Here is a 17,344-nt window from a genome sequence, read left to right as displayed (position 1 = left end):
GTAGGGATGACTTAAGTCCTGAACACTGTTGGTTGCTCCTTTGCTTCAGACAATATTTCAAAGGAGAAGAATTTCAGAAACATAAAATCAGGGGTGAATCAGAAAGACATTAATATTTATCTGGTTATGTGCTCTCACTCTTTTAAAAATGATAGTGTTAGTGTTCTTTTTTGCTATCCATATTCTATTCCTCCAAGTATTTCTCATAGTATTTTATTTTCCCTAGAATTACTTTTACTTCCCCTGGGATTATTTTTTTCATTTGCTTAGTTTCTAAGTAGTTATCATTAATTCAACTCCAAACTTTCCATCAGTTGTCTAGTACTTATCATTAATTAAACTCCAAATTCCCCATCAATTATCTGATCTTCTCTTACTAAGCTTATTTAAGTATTTAATCAATTTCATCTCCTCCAAGAATTACCCCAATCTTGAGTCTAGCCTTTTGACTTGTTCCAATCTGGACTGGTTGCTCTTTGAAAACAGGCCATTTAGGGCTCTTGTGTCACCACACTACTAGGAATTTTTGTTTTCTTGTTGGATCCCTTGTTTTCTGATTCCTATGTAGTCTTCTTTGTTAATTTAAATCCCTTCTTTTGGTGGAACACATTTTCAGTGGCTTCCAGAGGAAAAGTATGTAGGATACTGATTTTCTGAGATGTTCATGTTTGATAATGTCTTTATTATAACTTCACACTTGATTGACAGTTTGATTGGGTATAGAATTCTATATTGGAACTAATTTCCCCTCAAAATTTGAAGGCAGTACTCTATTTTCTTCTGACGGCCAGTGTTTTGAGATATCTGATGTCAACTGATTTACAGTCTTTTGTATGTAACTTTTTTCTAAGTTTGTAAGATATTCTTTGTCCCATTTTAAAGTTTATTTATCTTTGAGAGAAAGAGAGGGAGAGAGAGAGAGAGAGAATGAGAATCAATAGGGGAGAGGCAGAGAGGGATAGGATCCTAAGCGCGCTCTGTGTTGTCAGCATGAAGCCCAGCGTGAAGCTTGATCACGAATTGTGAAATCATGACCTGAATCGAAATCAAGAGTTGGCTGCTTAACCGACTGAGTCACCCAGGTGCCCCTGTCCCATTTTAAAATTTCACATTGATGGGCCATGATATGGGTCTATTTTTATCCATTAGGCTAGGCATTTGACAGACCCTTCTAATCATAGAAAATTATGTACATTAGTTCTGTGATATGTGAGTTATTTGGCGATTTCCTCCTGTTTATCTCTTTCTAAAACTCTTGGCCCAATTCTCTCTATATTTTTTTGTATTTCCCATCTTCTTGTTTTTTGCTTTACTTCTGCAACTATTTCTCCAAACATCTGTCTTTCATTTTAGCTATTGTGCTTTTAACATTCAGCCTTTTTCATTCTGTTCCTCTTTCTTAAAAATAGCATCCCATTATAGTTTCATGCTCACAGTATGTTTTTCTAACTTATCTGAAGATACTGGTTTTTTCCTTACCCTGTACAGTTTCTATTTTCTCTACAATGCTTTTTTTCTATTTATTTCATTATCTTTCATGTTAGAAGCTATCCTCACCTGTCTCATTGTCTGCATATTCATTAAAGATTAGGATTTAAGTTGGCTGGGAAGATGGTAGAATAGCAGGGCTCTAAGTTTGCCTTGTCCCATGGATACAACTAGATAACACCCATATCAGCATAAATAACCCAGGAAAATGACCTGAAGACTGGGAGAACAAACTCTACAACTAAAGACAGGGAAGAGGCCACATCAAAGAAGGTAGGAAGGGTGAAGATGCGAAGATGTGGTCTTGGAGGGAAACAAACCTGGGAGGGAAACAAATTGTGGCCATATATGGTGGGGAGGAAGCTGGTAGTACAGAGAAGGGCAGAAAACAAATCTTCCACAACAAACAGGGAGGATGGGTCTCTAATATTTACCTTTGAAAGTGAAAGCGGCCAAATTTCATGAGTTCTTGAAACCAGCATGACTTAAAGACTAGAACTTTAAAAATAAGGAGGCTCCACTCTGGGAGAACCCAGAAGGTATCAGGAAGCAGAGTTCCTGCCCTTAAAGAGATAGCATGACAGCTTGTGCAGATACAGTGTAGAACGAGCAGTTTGGAAAACCCCGGGGGCAAATAGGGGGTGGGAGGATGGGGGCAGGTGAGGAGAGAGTAATTTGCTCATCTCAGAGCACAGCTAGGAGAGACAAGGATTATGGAGAGACCCCTTTCAGGAATAAAGAAGCTGGCAGGTACCATTTCCTCTACAGCAAAAACAATAGCCACCTGTGGGAACCAGTGAGGCTTCCACACTCCTTACCTTACTTGCTTGCATCAAATCTCCCTCCCCAACACGTTGGTCAAGATCCACCTTTCCCAGTCATGCTCACCTCAGTCCCAGCGTTATCCACTCCCTACCCAGAAAACCAGTACAAACCCTCGCAATAACATATCTCCTGACCTGCTCATTTTGCAGGACCTCAGTCCCAGCAGGGGCAGGTGTTTCGTAAGCTGACCACCACACACCTTACTGCATACAATAGAGAGACTCTGTAGATAATTAGAATGAAGGAAAAAGAGGCCAAGACTCAACAGCAGAGCACATGCAACACACATAAGAGATTGTCCTTGAAGTGCAGGCCCTGGGGAACAGGGGACACTGAACTGCAGGGCACTACAGGACCACTTCTTCATAAGACTAATATCATTAAGAGAAAGAGAAGTAGCCGACTTTCCTAACACACAGAAACAGACACACAAAGTCAGACAAAATGAGGAGACAGAGAAACATCTCCCAAATGAAAGAACAGGATCAAGCCACAGCAAGAGACCAAAATGAAACAGATATCAAGTAATATGCCTGATAGAGAATTTAATGATCATAAAGATACTCACTGGACTGGAGAAAAGAGTGGAGAACATCAGTAAGACCATTAACACAGAGATTAAAAAGAACCAATCAGAGATCAAGAACACAGTAAATGAAATAAAAATAGACTTGATGGAATAAATACCAGGTTAGATGAAGCAGAGAAATGAATTAACGACCCAGAAGACAGTAATGGAAAGTAACCAAGCTGAGCAAAGGAAAGGAAATTCTACAAATTGAGAAGAGTCTTAGGGAACTCTGACTACATCAAGTGTGATAACAACCACATTATAGGGATCTCAAAAGAAAAAGAGAGAGATAAGGTGGCAGAAAATTTATCTGAAGAAATAATAGCTGTAAAATTCCCTAATCTGAGGAAGGAAACAGGTATCAGATTAAGAAGGCACAGGGATTCCCTCGAAAAATTCAACCTGAGGAGGTCCATACAAAGACACACAGTAATTAAATGCCAAAAAGTAGTGATCAATAGAAAAAATTTTTAAACAGCAAGAGAAAAGACAGTTACATGCAAGGAAAACCCCATAGAGCCATCGGTGGGTTTTTCAGCAGAAAATTTGCAGGCCAGAAGGGAGTGGCATGATACATTCAAAGTACTGAAAGGGAAAAATCTGCAGCCAAGAATACTCTATTCAGCAAGGGTATAATTCAGAATAGAATGAGATGAAAAGTTTCTCAAGGAGTTCATGAACACTAAACCAGCTCTACAAGAACTATTAAATGAGACTCTTCAAGTGAAAAAGGAAAAACTGTAAATTAGAGTATGATAAATAAAAAAACGCAAAAACAGTAGAAATAAATATTTCTGTAAAAAACAGTCAAGGGCCTCACAAAATAAAAGGATGTAAAGTATGACACCATACATTAAAATTGTGGTGGGGAGAGAAGTGACGACTCAAATGTAAGTAACCACCAACATAATATAGACTGCTATACACAGAAGAGATTATATACAAACCTAATGGCAATCTCAAATCAAAGAGCAGTTAATAGATATGCAAAAAATAAAGACAAAGAAATCCAAGTATATCACTAAAGAAAGGTAACAATGAAAGAGAGCACAAGACGAAAGGATAAGAGGGAATCTACAGAAACCACAAAACAAGTAACAAAATAGCAATAATCAATAATTACTTAGAATGTAAATGCACTAAGAGCTCCAATCAAAAGACACAGGGTGACAGAGTGAATTAAAAAACAAGACCCAACTACATGCTGCTTATCATTTCAGACCAAAACACACCTGCAGATTGAAAGTGAGGGGATAGAGAAACATTTATCATACAAATGGCTGTCAAAAGAAAGCCGGCAAAGCAATACTTATATTGGACAAAATAGATTTTAAAACAAAGACTGTAACAAGAGACAAAGAATGACACTATATAATAGTAAAGGGGACAATCAAACAAGAGGATATAACAATTGTAAATATTTATGCACCCAACGTGGAAACACCCAAATATATAAAACAGTTAATAACAAACTTAAAAGAACTAACTGATAGTAATACAGTAATAGTAGAGGACTTTAACACCCCACTTAGATTGATGGACAGATCACCCACACAGAAAATCAACAAGGAAAGAGTGACTTTGAATGACACACTGGACCAGATGGATGTAAAAGACATATTTAGAACATTTCATCCTAAAACAGCAAAACATACATTCTTTTCAAGTGCATATATAACATTTTCCAGAATAGATCACATATTAGTCTACAAAATAAATCTCAACGTTTTAAAAAAAATCAAAGTCATACCATACATCTTTTCTGACCACAATGTTCTGAAATTAGAAATCAACCACAAGAAAAAATCTGGAAAGAACACAAATACATGGCAGTTAAATAACATGCTTCTAAACAATGAATGGGTCTACCAAGAAATCAAAGAAGAAATAAAAAATTACATGAAAACAAATGAAAACAAAAACACAATAGTCCCAAATCTTTGGAATACAGCAAAAGTGGCTCCAAGAGGGAGGTTTATAGCAACACAGGCCTACCTCAAGAAGAGAGAAAAATCTCAAACAACCTAACCTTACACCTTAAGGATCTAGAAAAAGAACAAACAAAAGCCTAACCCAACAAAAGGAAGAAAACAATTGAGATTAGAGCAGAAATAAATGATGTAGAAACCAACTAACCAACAAAACAAACAACAACAAAAAACAATAGAACAGATCAATGAAACCAGGAGATGGTTCTTTGCAAAGATCAACAAAATTGATAAAAACCTCTAGTAAGACTCATTAAAAAAAAAAAAAAGAGAGAGAGGGGTCCAAATAAAATTACCAATGAAAGAGGGGAAACAACTACCAACACCACAGAAATACAAATAATTCTAACAGAATATTATGAAAATCTGTATTCTAACAAGTTGAAATGGATACATTCCTAGAAATATATAACCTACCAAAACTAAAGCAGGAAGAAATAGAAAATTTGAACAGACCAATTAACAGCAACGAAACTGAAGCAGTCATCAAAACACTCCAAACAAAAAAAGGTCCAGCACCAGATGGCTTTACAGGTGAACCCTACCAAACATTTAAACAAGAGTTAATACCCACTCTTCTCAAACTATTCCAAAAAACAAAAGAGGAAATAATCTTCCAAATTCATTCTAGGAGGCCTGTATCTCCTTGATACCAAAGCAAGATAAAGACACTACAACAAAAGAGAACTCTAGGTCAATATCTCTCATGAATATAGATGCAAAAATCCTCAACAATACATTAGGCAAACTGAATCCAAAAATACATTTAAAAAAATCATACGCCATGGTCAAGTGGGATTTATTCTTGGGATGCAAGCATGGTTCAATATTTGCAAAACAATCAGTATGATATGTTACATCAATAAGAGAGCAGATAAAAAAACATATGATCATTTCAATAGATGCAGAAAAAGCATTTGATAAGGTAGAAAATCCATTCATTATAAAAACCTTCCACAAAGTCAGTTTAGAGCTCAACATAATAATGGCCTTATATGAAACACCACAGTGAACATAATACTCAATGGTGAAAAATTGAGTTTTTCCCCTAAGGTCAGGAATAAGGCAAGGATTCTACTCTACCACTTTTATTCAACATAGTACTAAAGTCCTAGCCACAGCAATTAGACAACATAAAGAAATAAAAGGTATCCAAATAGGTAAGGAAGAAGTAAAACTCTCCCTATTTGCAGATGACATGATACTATATATAGAAAGCCCTAAAGACTCCACCAAAAAAACTACTAGAATTGATAAATGAATTCAGTAAAGTAGCAGGATACAAATCAGTGTACAGGAATCTGTTGCATTACTATACACTAATAGTGAAACAAGAGAAAGTGAAATTAAGAAAATAATCCATGTACATTACATTAAAAACAATGAAATATCTAGGAGAAAACTTAACCAAGAAGGTGAAAGACCTGTACTCTGAAAATTGTAAAACACTGATGAAAGATATTCAAGACCATTCAAAGAAATGGAAAGCCATTCCATGTTCATGGGTTAGAAGAACAAATATGGTTAAAATGTCTATACTACTCAAAGCAATCTATACATTTAATGCAATCCCTATCAAAATACCAATACTATTTTTCACAGAAATAGAATAAACAATCTTTAAATTTGTATGGAACCACAAAAGACCTCGAATAGCTAAAGCTTGAAAAAGAAAAACAAAACTGGAAGTATCTAAATCTCAGACTTCAAGTTATATTACAAAGTAATTACAAAATTAAAACAGTATGGTACTGGCATAAAAATAGACACATAGATCAATGGAAAAGAAGAGAAAACCCCCAAATAAACCCATGATTATATGGTCAATTAATCTTCGACAATGGAGGAAAGAATAACCAATAGGAAAAAGTCTCTTCAACAAATGATGTTGGGAAAACTGGATAACCACATGGAAAAGAGTGAAACTGGACCACTTTCTTTCCCACACACAAAAATAAACATAAAATGGATTACAGACCTAAATGTGAGACCTGAAACCATAAAAATCCTAAAAGAGAGCATGGGCAGTAATCTCTCTAATACTGACTGTAATAACATTTTTCTAGATAAAGTCTCTTGAGGCAAGGGAAATAAAAGCAAAAGTAAACTACTGGGACTATATCAAAATAAAAAGCTTCTGCACAGTGAAAGAAACAGTCAACAAAACTAAAAAGCAACCTACAGAATGGGAGAAGATATTTGCAAAGGACAAATCCATTAAAGGGTTAGTATCCAAAACATCCATGCCCAAAAGGAATTTGTTTGTGTTGGCTGCTCTACTGTCCTTTGCCAGTCTATGGGAGGAAAAGCAAGGCTTACAGAAGGGTGTTCCTTCAGATGGAAGCAGCACTAAAAGCACCCTGAATCACGATGAGTAGGAAACTATCCCCATAAACACGTTTGATTAAATGAATGAATGAATGAATGAATGAGAAAGAGAGAGAAAAAGAAAGGAAGGAAGGAAGGAAGGAAGGAAGGAAGGAAGGAAGTAAGGAAGGAAGGGAGGGAGCAGAGACAGAAAGAAAAAGAAAGAGGGAAAGAGAAAGAGAGAGAGAACAAGAAAGAGGAAAGAGAATAACATTTTCATTCCACCAAATTCTGATCCTTTTGAAGATTCCAAAGAGCAAATTGGTTACTTCTTGGCTTTCCAATTCAGGATTAAGTTATCAAAGTATTGCTAAAAATACAAGTTATTGCTGGTATTTCTTCCCAGGTCCTAAAATGTTTTTGTTATCCCCTCCCCTCCCTTTTTTCCCCCTTTCCTTGAAAATTTAAGCCTTTTAAAAAGTATCCCTTTACTGAAGTTTTAGTTTCCAGAAGGAAGTGAAATTAAACTCAAGTTTTTATGCTAACATCTCTACCCTCAAAATCCTAGTATTTTAAGCAGAAAATTTTCTTTATAGAAGATTTTGGAACCAAATAAAAAGGGAAAAAATCCCATACTTAATCTATAATATTAGATAAGAATGCAAACTTTAAAACTGTATTCATGCTATAATTGTGAATATAAAAAAATTATGTGTACATAAACTAGGGTTCAACGAGAACAAAAAGGCAGAGCTGCATTTTCCTTTTTTTGTCCCCAATTCCATAATAGATTGTACTTATTGAATTATTTTATATTTTGTCTTTAAGCTATATGTTTTGTGAGCAAAAACCACAAAAATTTCTGCTGTTTAGCATTTTTATTTAAAAATTTTGACAAAAAGTAACCCTAGCATATAGTGATATGCCATATTCAGAAGTCTGTAATACAAATATGATAGGAACTTGATATTTACCCTATGATGATAAAAATAATACTATGTCGATTTTTTAACTCATGGGGAATAAAGCACACACTGAAAAGAAGAAAAGTATCCTGGGGCATAAGGTTCTACTTCAGTATTGACATATAACCTAGACAGTACATGAACATAACAGACATGATATAAACTCTAGAAGTCTTAGTATATAAAGGAATATTTCTCTTTTATCCTTTTGTTCTCCAAATGGGGTAAAGGCAGTAACAGCTGGTTATCCTTTTGTCCTCCAAATGGGGTAAAGGCAGTAACAACTGGAAATAGACTATGAAATCGGACCGAACTAATTGAGTGTATATCCATCTTTTAGTAAAGGCCAGGGAGAGGAGGCTGAATTGAGGTGGTCTATGCAATCTCCCAAATAAATCCTGATACCTTAACACAGGCAACACACATTAAATGATGTTTATGCTTCTGTTACAAAGATTATGACATTATCAGGGATTATAACATGACTTCTGTTTTATTTCTATACAGTATACCAAACACAAACTGACAACCCATTTTAATATCTTGTAAAACAATGAATAAATGTTCTCTCATTCTTGGTCTTACGTGAATGATAGAAATAATGAGACAGTATGAAAAAGAAGAAAAGCAGAAGAAAATAGAAGACAAGAACATTCATAAATACCAGGAGATGACCCACTGAATAAGAATGACTTTTAACACTGTGTGTCATCAATGCTAAAAAAAATCTAGTTGTCTCATGAAAAGAAATTAAATCTAAACATGTTGCTATTTTTAAGAAAAAAAAAAAAGACTTTTAAAATTTAGCTCTGATAAATAATCTCTGTTCCTTTCACTTGAAGTCAATGCAAAAGTAAAGTACTGAGATCAAGACTTCAATATGCAGTATGTAAGAACGTGAGCTTTCAGTTAGAAAATCCAAGGTTAGAGTCCTGGTGCTTCTGTTTATTTATGTATAAAATGGGTATGATTAATAGAATTTGCTTTAGCTGTTATATTTAGTTATGACAAAACATCATTTGGCTTCATTGTTCCCAGAATATGAAATTTATTATGAATATGGTTGTGGGGGTAGATTCAGACCAGGAATTGTAACTTTATATCAAGAATCATGGGAAGGGAGGCCAGAAAGAAGAGTATCATTAATGATACAGAGAAAAATAAAACAGAGAAAAGAGATAGGGTTGCTGGAATCATCAGTCCCCTTCTCTGTTATGACTGGGCTGGTCTGCTTCCATCTGCCTTCTGATTTTCAAGGAGTTCTCAGAATATTTTCTAACGCTGTTATAAACATATTTTTATAAAAAAGTCCTCTCTCATTTTGATGGATTTTGTAAAAAGAGGGGGAAAGCCTTAGTCTGCTAGACTCCTTTTTACCTGATGAACAAATAGTTTATATAAAATGTAATAAATTACCGACTTTATTTTTGTCCTGGAAATACAATACTTGATTTCAAGACTGTCTCTCATATAAGAATACTAAAGTCAAGTGGAAATCATTTTAAATATTTGACTCTAATGAATAATATACAAGTGTAAATTTTAAATTTTGATAAATAAAACAATGAGGGAAGCAAAGCAGCTCCAATTACAAACAATTCAATCATAAAATATAATTGGATCTACTTGTTTAAACACTGAAGCAAGCCAAATGCTGCCAAAAAATAATAATACAATCTACGTGGATCTTCGGGTGTTCACATCTAAAGGAAAATTTATTGTAAGTACACTGATAAGTGAATTACATTTGTGGTTCATGGCTAGGACTTACCAAGTTCTGCTAAGTTGCCAAATGCAACAAGACACATTTCTGTAAGAGCTGCATTTTGGCAATGGATGCCCAGTAATTTCACTAAGGTAGGTATAACACCCATATTGATAAGCTGAGCTTGAAGGGAATCTGTAAGAAACAAACAAACAAACAGAAGTGTTTATGTATCAAATGGACATTAGTAAGAAGAAAACACCTTATTCTCCCTATTGCAAACTCAATACTATTTCAAGTACAGTAAAACAAGATTAAGTTCATCCATATAATTATCTGAAACATTTTAAAACATTAGTTCACAAGAGCTGAGTTTTGAATCTTTTCAATGATTAAAGGAAATTTAGAAATGAAATAAATAATGTGTCAAATCATTTTTTTAAAACAGGGTCTTATACTTTTGTAGAGCAGGCTTTAAAAGTGCATAAATAATTAAACATTACCGTTGGTTGTTAAGTGAAAATGTTAGTCAAAGTAATATTTGTATTATAGGAAATCAGACTATATGAAAAGCATAGAGAAACCAATTTAATAAAGACCAAGAGAAGACAGAATCTTAGAATCTTTTAAAAATAGTTGCTTCATAATAATGAAAAGTATATATAAGACACAAAAATTATTTTGATCATTTGCACCAGAGCGTTCTTCGATGACTGCTAGGAAGGAAAGTAGTTTTAACAAGGAAAAAATGTATTACTTAAAATATTTTTCTTTTCAACGTTTTCTTTAATAATAGTGACAAGCATCTTAGTAAAGAAAGGAAAATTTGGCTTGAGAGGTGAAGAGAATGAGATCAATAAGCTTTGTCATCATTGTTTGCCTTCATTTTCTAAGAAACTAATTGGTTTTAAAGTATTTAATATGCCTTGGATTTCCACAATGGTCTTCATGAACAATTATGATAGAATACCTGTACCAAAGCTGAAGGTAAATAAACCAAATGAAAACCAAAAGTACTGCCTCTCAGAATAAGCTAAGAAAAACATCAACACATGTTTATGCAAAACACTATTAATAACTGTTTCACCCAAAGATACAAGAATGGTTTCAAATTTTTTAAAAATTATATGCCATTTTTAAGATAATAATTTTCTCCAAATTCTTTTAAGTTCCCTATTGGGAATCTAAAGATAAAAATCCTGTTTATTACAAACACATTTTCCTTTTAGCATGCATCCCTTGACAGTTTGCCTAATAACCCTTCATCACTCTTTATAGTTCTTAACCAATAGATAAGGAGGCAGTTGGGTGATTGTCAGATAAGAACAGGAAGGCCCTTGAGCTGCCTCACGTTCCAGTTGATTGTATGCCTGGCAGTCTCGGTGGTTAATTTTTCCTATTTTCAGCGTAAAGTATGAAGAGACAGCCAACAGAGGCTTATCACCCTGAAAACTGATGAGTGTATGCATAGTATCTGGTTCAGTTGTTGGGGGCCCATCTATCTTAGAAAGGGGCCTATCACCAAAACAAGAAAACAGCCCTGAGAAAAAGGGAAGTTTACATTTAGAGTTCAAAAAATCTGAAACAATTTCAAATTTTGCAATGGAGTTATGAAATCTGTTATAAAAGGAGACAGAAATAAAAGAATATATTCAACTAAATGATGTTTTTATGCTTTTGATGCTAAATATTTTCTTCTTATACAACTCAGCAACTGATGAATGATTCACACTATTAAATTATCTTATAAGGTATAAGGTATTATTAAATTACTTATAAGGTATAGTATTAAGTGTTATACTGGCAGAAAACTTGTATTGTGGCCACAGTATTTGTAATGATCATGCACCAATAAGCCTTCCAAGTTAGAAATTATTTTGATTACTTACCAGTAAGTTCCTTATTATTGGATCACCTTTGCAGATCTTTGTTCCTTAGCAGTATTTTTAACTTTCATTTATTTATTTACTCATTTTGACTACCTCTTCAAATACTGCAGAGCTGTTGAATCATTAAATTTCAGGTATGTAAGCGTGAGCACTAGCGCATGCATTGAGTGTGAGTCAAACTCCACTGTATGTCTGCATATATGTAAGCATCACACACCCCCTCAGTACTGTTGGTACAAACTATACAAATCCAACAGTCCAGGGACATCAGAGGAATAACAAATGTTATGAAGGAGATAACTCAATAGGAGAATGCCACTTAGAAGAGGATGTTCTTCATATTCTCCTAACTTGGCATCTCTACCACTTTCTTGGACTGCTTGTAAGGTATGAATTTTGGTTCCAGGGAAATGAGGGGCAAAAAGTTAAGAAATGTTGCATAGTTTCATAAAATCTTTGGCATACAAATTGAAGCAATAATATTTGAAATTATAGTAGATCAGGAGAAAAAGTATAGCCCAATGGCATTTGATGAAAATCGCCACAAATCATGAAAATCACTTTGTTTTGGGAAAATGTGTTTCAAAGCTACCCAGGAGCCAAATTAATTGTATACTCACATACAACACACATACCACACACAAGTAAAGAGAAAAATTATATAGTCATCCAATGGACATACCCATTTTTGATCACTTGGGTGTTTTCTTTTATATCCACTTCTATGAGGCTAACTAAAACAAAAATTATACTCAAATAACTCTAACGTCTGTTTATATCAACTGCAGGCAAGTCATTCTCCCTGGATAATGAAGGCCCAAATGAGGAAAAAAAAACTTTACTCAAACAGATTGATACAAATTTTCATTTCAAGATAAGCAGGCATCCTAGAACACGGTTCTCAAAATGGAGTCCCTAAAACCTTTTCAGAGGATCACAGAATCAAAACTACTTTCATAAAAATACCAAGATTTTATGTGCCTTTTTCACTGTATTGATATTTACCCAATGGTACAAAAACAATGGTGGGTAAAACCGCTGGGCTTTATTATGACCCAGTCGGTGGCACCAAATTGTGTTGGTAGTCATCATATTCTTCTGCAGCACACATTCACAGTAAAATAAATGCTATTCTTCTCAGCAATATATTTAATTTTGCATTTAATTTTTAAGTAGGCTGCATGCCCAAGGTGGGGCTTGAACTCATGACCCTCAGATCAAGAGTCATATGCTCTACTGACTGAGCCAGTCAGGTGCCCCAGCAATATTTTTAAAATTGAAGTTATTTTGCATAAAAAGATGCGGTAACATGAGCTATTATTTTAATATGCAATATTAAATAATTTTTAAAACTGTTTCCATTTTAATTTCTAATATGGTAGATATTGATAGATGTAGCTCATTTTTTTAATAGTCCATATTTATAAACAAAAGTTCTATAGGGTCTTCAGTAATTGTTAAGTGTCTAAAAGAGTTCAGAGACCAAAAGTTTAAGAACCACTGCCAAAGGATTACCTACCTTTTAGAGGAGATTGAAAATAAAACAAAACATGGAATAGAGATTCTGAAATTCAATGATGTGCTTGGCAGATGAGATAACAGGAAAAGAAATAAAAATTAAAAGCACGGTAGGAATACTAGATTTTGGTGTTCAGATATTTTAACCAAAATTACATTAAGCACCTGAACATCCTATTTTGCTTATTTGGGTAGAAATTCTACTTAAGCTTAGGGGACTATTCCATGATTGGGTCTATTTGCCTATTTCAGTTACAACTTAGTATGTTAGCTAGCAATAGTTTTTTGGAGGGTGGGGTGGGGGTTAAGTAGAATAAATTGTGTGGAATAAATTGGTATTAATTCTTATTGCTGGAAGCAAATGATGAAGTTTAATCACTTTTTCTTATTGCCCAAAGAAAGCTTATGAATGGTCTTCAAAGGATAGAAGGTGACACGCTCATGTTATTAAGAATGGTTATCAGGAGTATGACTTTTAAATCAAAGACTAACTGGAAAAAATTCTTAGAACCAGAAATGGTTTGCATTCTCTAGAATTGAAAAAGTGAAACAGTCCAAGACTGAGAAGTTTTGTATCCTTCAATGAATACCAGCAACTCCAGGGGAATGTTTATCAGAGCTCAACAAACACAATTCACAAAATGCAACCCAGGCTCGTACATAGCAAACACTTATGTGTGAAAGACAGTCTTTAGACAGCACGATGTCATAAACGTCTGAAGACTTTTAAAAACTGCTCCTGACACACATCACAGACAAATACTGACCAAAATACAGAATTACAAAATATCAAGATGACACAGGCCCTACATGATCTATGGGGAGGAAGAGGAAGAAAGGCACTGAGGGGGTGCAATACAGATGCATATACAAAGAGATATAAGGCAATCAACGCATGCGCTGGTGTGAACACTTACCTACCTACATTTGAATTTCAATGGTTCCAAGTTCTTCAGGTCACACTCATGGAAACTCCAAAGAATGGAGATCTGGAGAGAAGATCTTAAGTTGAAGAACCTTTTTCCCCCTGAGTTTTAAGTTTAATGTTTAAAACATTGGTATAGATAGATTATAGGTCCAGAAAAGAATCCCAGTAACTCAACTGAAGTTACATTGATCAATTACTATAAAGAATTAGTTTAAGAAGACTGTAACACATGTTTACCTTATTTACAAGAAAAGGCCCTTATAGACAATGTTACAAGATTAAACTTATTGGTAAACAGGATTTAATGATGAAACTGTGTCAAATAAGATATACACAACTCAAAATACATAGTCTCTACATTAGTATGTATAAATAGTATGTATACTGTTCATAGTATAAAGAGTACAATATTCCTATTTACAGGCTTGCATAAAAACCCCATCTACAATCAAGTGAATTATATACAGCTGAAACAACAAAAACAAGCAAATATAAATCTTGATGAAGAGTTGTAATACAAATTGGATAAAAGCCATTTAAGAATAAAGACTGAAGAAAGTGCACCTAACTATTGGCATATATATACTTCCAAAAAAGGCTACAAAAATTAAAAATGATGTAAAACAGTGAATAGAAATGATAAGTTTAAACAAGTTGTAGTGAATATAATAGTGAAAAGGAAACTGACTTTACAGCTACCAAGAGGATGATTCATGGTTAAAAACTTTACACATACACATGTGCAGGAATAAGTAGACTTCCTTTTCAGTTACTTATTACTTAGTATTTTTTTGCTGATTGGTCAGGAAAGTGGAGAACTTTTATTCTAAACCTAGTGTTGAGCATATAAAAAAATAAAAATACATGTGTTTAAAATTAACTTCAATTTTAAAAGCTCTTTTTAAACAAAAACATGCATTATGTGTTCTACACCTGGATTATCCCTATAATTTAAGCCCTAGGTTATGCATTTCAAGGACAAACAGTAATTTCAATGAAAAAAAAAAACAGAGAATCAAGATTCATTAGTACTGAGAATCATGGAGGTTTAAAGCAATACCTTTACACACTTCTTGCTTTTTAACAGTTAATAAAAAACAGAAAAGAATTCAAAAGTTTTTTCTGGGTTCTGAAAATCAAGAGTCTCTACAAGAGTAAAATTTCCCTTTTTTTTGTAAAAGTTTTAGAGAAATGACAAAATTACGAGTGAGTATAATGTAAAACAATAGCAACAGCAAAATCCCCAAAGCAGAATCACAAAAAGGAAAAATGGTTTATTACTCTTAAGACACCTACCCATTTACTTTTCTCAATCCAATGACATCTAGAATGAATATGTCTCAATCTAGTATAGTAGACTAATTTTTTTCTCCTAGGCTCACTCTTGTTATAATGGATACTGCTAAAAAGGAAATTCTACAAAGTATGTCTACTCTGACTGAAGAAAACTGTCTTTCAAAGGTTAAAATTTTTTGTTGTTTTGTTTGTTTTGTTTTAAGAGGACTACTACCAGCTGCTGCTTAAGCAGCTCTTAGTGGAAGAAAAATATCCTGTCTCTGTTCTCATTGCTGAGAGAAAGGCCACATCCATAGTAGGTGAAAATTTAAGCCTACATTTTTGTATAGCAAATCAAACTAAATGCCAGGTTAATGTACATCACAACATGTATATCTTATGAACATGTATCTTTAAAAACAAAAAGTCTTTTGTTTTACAAAAGGATTTACTAGCTTAAAAAAAACCCAAACAAATATTGCTAGTTACCCTGGAGCATTATACTAAGTTTCCACACTTTAAAATTATACTGAAGTTATTTGCAATGCACAAACTGTGTTAACAAGATATATCTACATAACACAAGATTTCTGATTTCTGGACAATATCCATCTTTCAAACAGTATTTACTTAAAAATGTTTCAGTTAACAAAATATAGGCAGTTTGATGTTGGCTGGATTTTACTGGTAGTTAGAAAGCAGGATTACTACTTTTTATACAAAAGAATTTACATATGATACCTCTCTGCCTTGAATTTCTCTCTAGGCAGACATTGTAAGTAGCCCCACATTAAAGATGGCTATGTGGACAAATTCCATCATTTATCCCTGGCTTTAGCCTTAGCTCTTAGAAGGCCAAACACCTGAAAACTTACTCCAATGTCACTTCTGGCACCTACAAACCTGTATGTGGCCAATAATCATGTGCCTGACACCATCATATTTCAACTGGTACAGTAACGTCAAGAATAAAAACAAGGCCTGGTCTTTCAGTTTTACTGTTACTCTAAATACTCATTTTTAAATTTGGGAAGCATTTCACGTGTAGAGAAAATCTCCCTCTGTGCTTCATATGCTGAAATTCTGTCAGTCAGCTGAAATGTAAATGCATATTTACATTGCGCTATTTAAAATGTGGCAATAACTAATGATGGTGACAAATATACAAATATAAAAATTAAATTAAGGCACAATAATAGAGATTAGAGTATCCTCTTTAGAATTTACAATAATAAATATTAGGAACTGCTTTTAATTTTTAGTTACTTAATTTCATTCAGGCCATGAATCTTTCAGAAAGCCCAAATTGGAAATTCTTTATATCTTGTGAGGATGAATTAAAATCAGAAACCCACCTCTGTCACCTCAAACTTTTACTATGAGGAAAATCTTGAAAATGATATTCAATAATATCTACAATTAATCATCTTCAATCCAGACATGAAGCAAATAAAGAAAAACATGCTAGAGAATGAGGAATCACAAACATATTTTGTTACTCTACTGCCCTCAGTTAAAACTGTGTTACCTATTTAGTATCACAATTATAAATGTACTATTATGATATAGGAAAAATCTAGAAGCTGAAAATACTAAGAAAGTATTATTTCTGTACCATAATGCCAAAATTTAAATCATTAACAAAAAAAGTATGAATCATTCATTTTTTTTTCTGATAAAATTTCAGATTCTTACATTTAGAATTTCATTCTATAATGGTCAAAGCTAAATAATGCCACTACTTGACCATGTGGAATTAAACCAAATGTGCATTTGGTACACTTCTACTAAAAACCAAGTTCTTACCCTATCTTAAGTAATAGCATTTTAGTAATTTTTCAGAAGGAGTATGATGAAAAGCTAAGCTAGTGTAATAGGTCCAAGT

At 33.8% G+C, this 17,344-nt stretch overlaps 1 protein-coding gene across 5 annotated transcripts in view; it reads right to left on the bottom strand.

Moving 5' to 3' along the window:
- The window catches only part of RAP1GDS1 (Rap1 GTPase-GDP dissociation stimulator 1), a 167,587-nt gene that overhangs the window by 36,902 nt on the left and 113,341 nt on the right, over positions 1–17,344 (bottom strand). For all 5 annotated transcript variants that reach the window (XM_060654592.3, XM_060654591.3, XM_060654593.3 and 2 more), the window contains one exon: positions 9,916–10,044. In XM_060654592.3, the coding sequence (XP_060510575.1) occupies positions 9,916–10,044 (129 nt within the window). The remainder of the gene's footprint in view (positions 1–9,915; positions 10,045–17,344) is intronic.

The sequence above is a fragment of the Panthera onca genome, chromosome B1 (assembly GCF_046562875.1).
Source record: "Panthera onca isolate mPanOnc1 chromosome B1, mPanOnc1 haplotype 2, whole genome shotgun sequence".
NCBI lineage: Eukaryota > Metazoa > Chordata > Mammalia > Carnivora > Felidae > Panthera > Panthera onca.
Note: the sequence above shows the minus strand (reverse complement) of the source record. Positions and strands in the feature narration are given on the sequence as shown.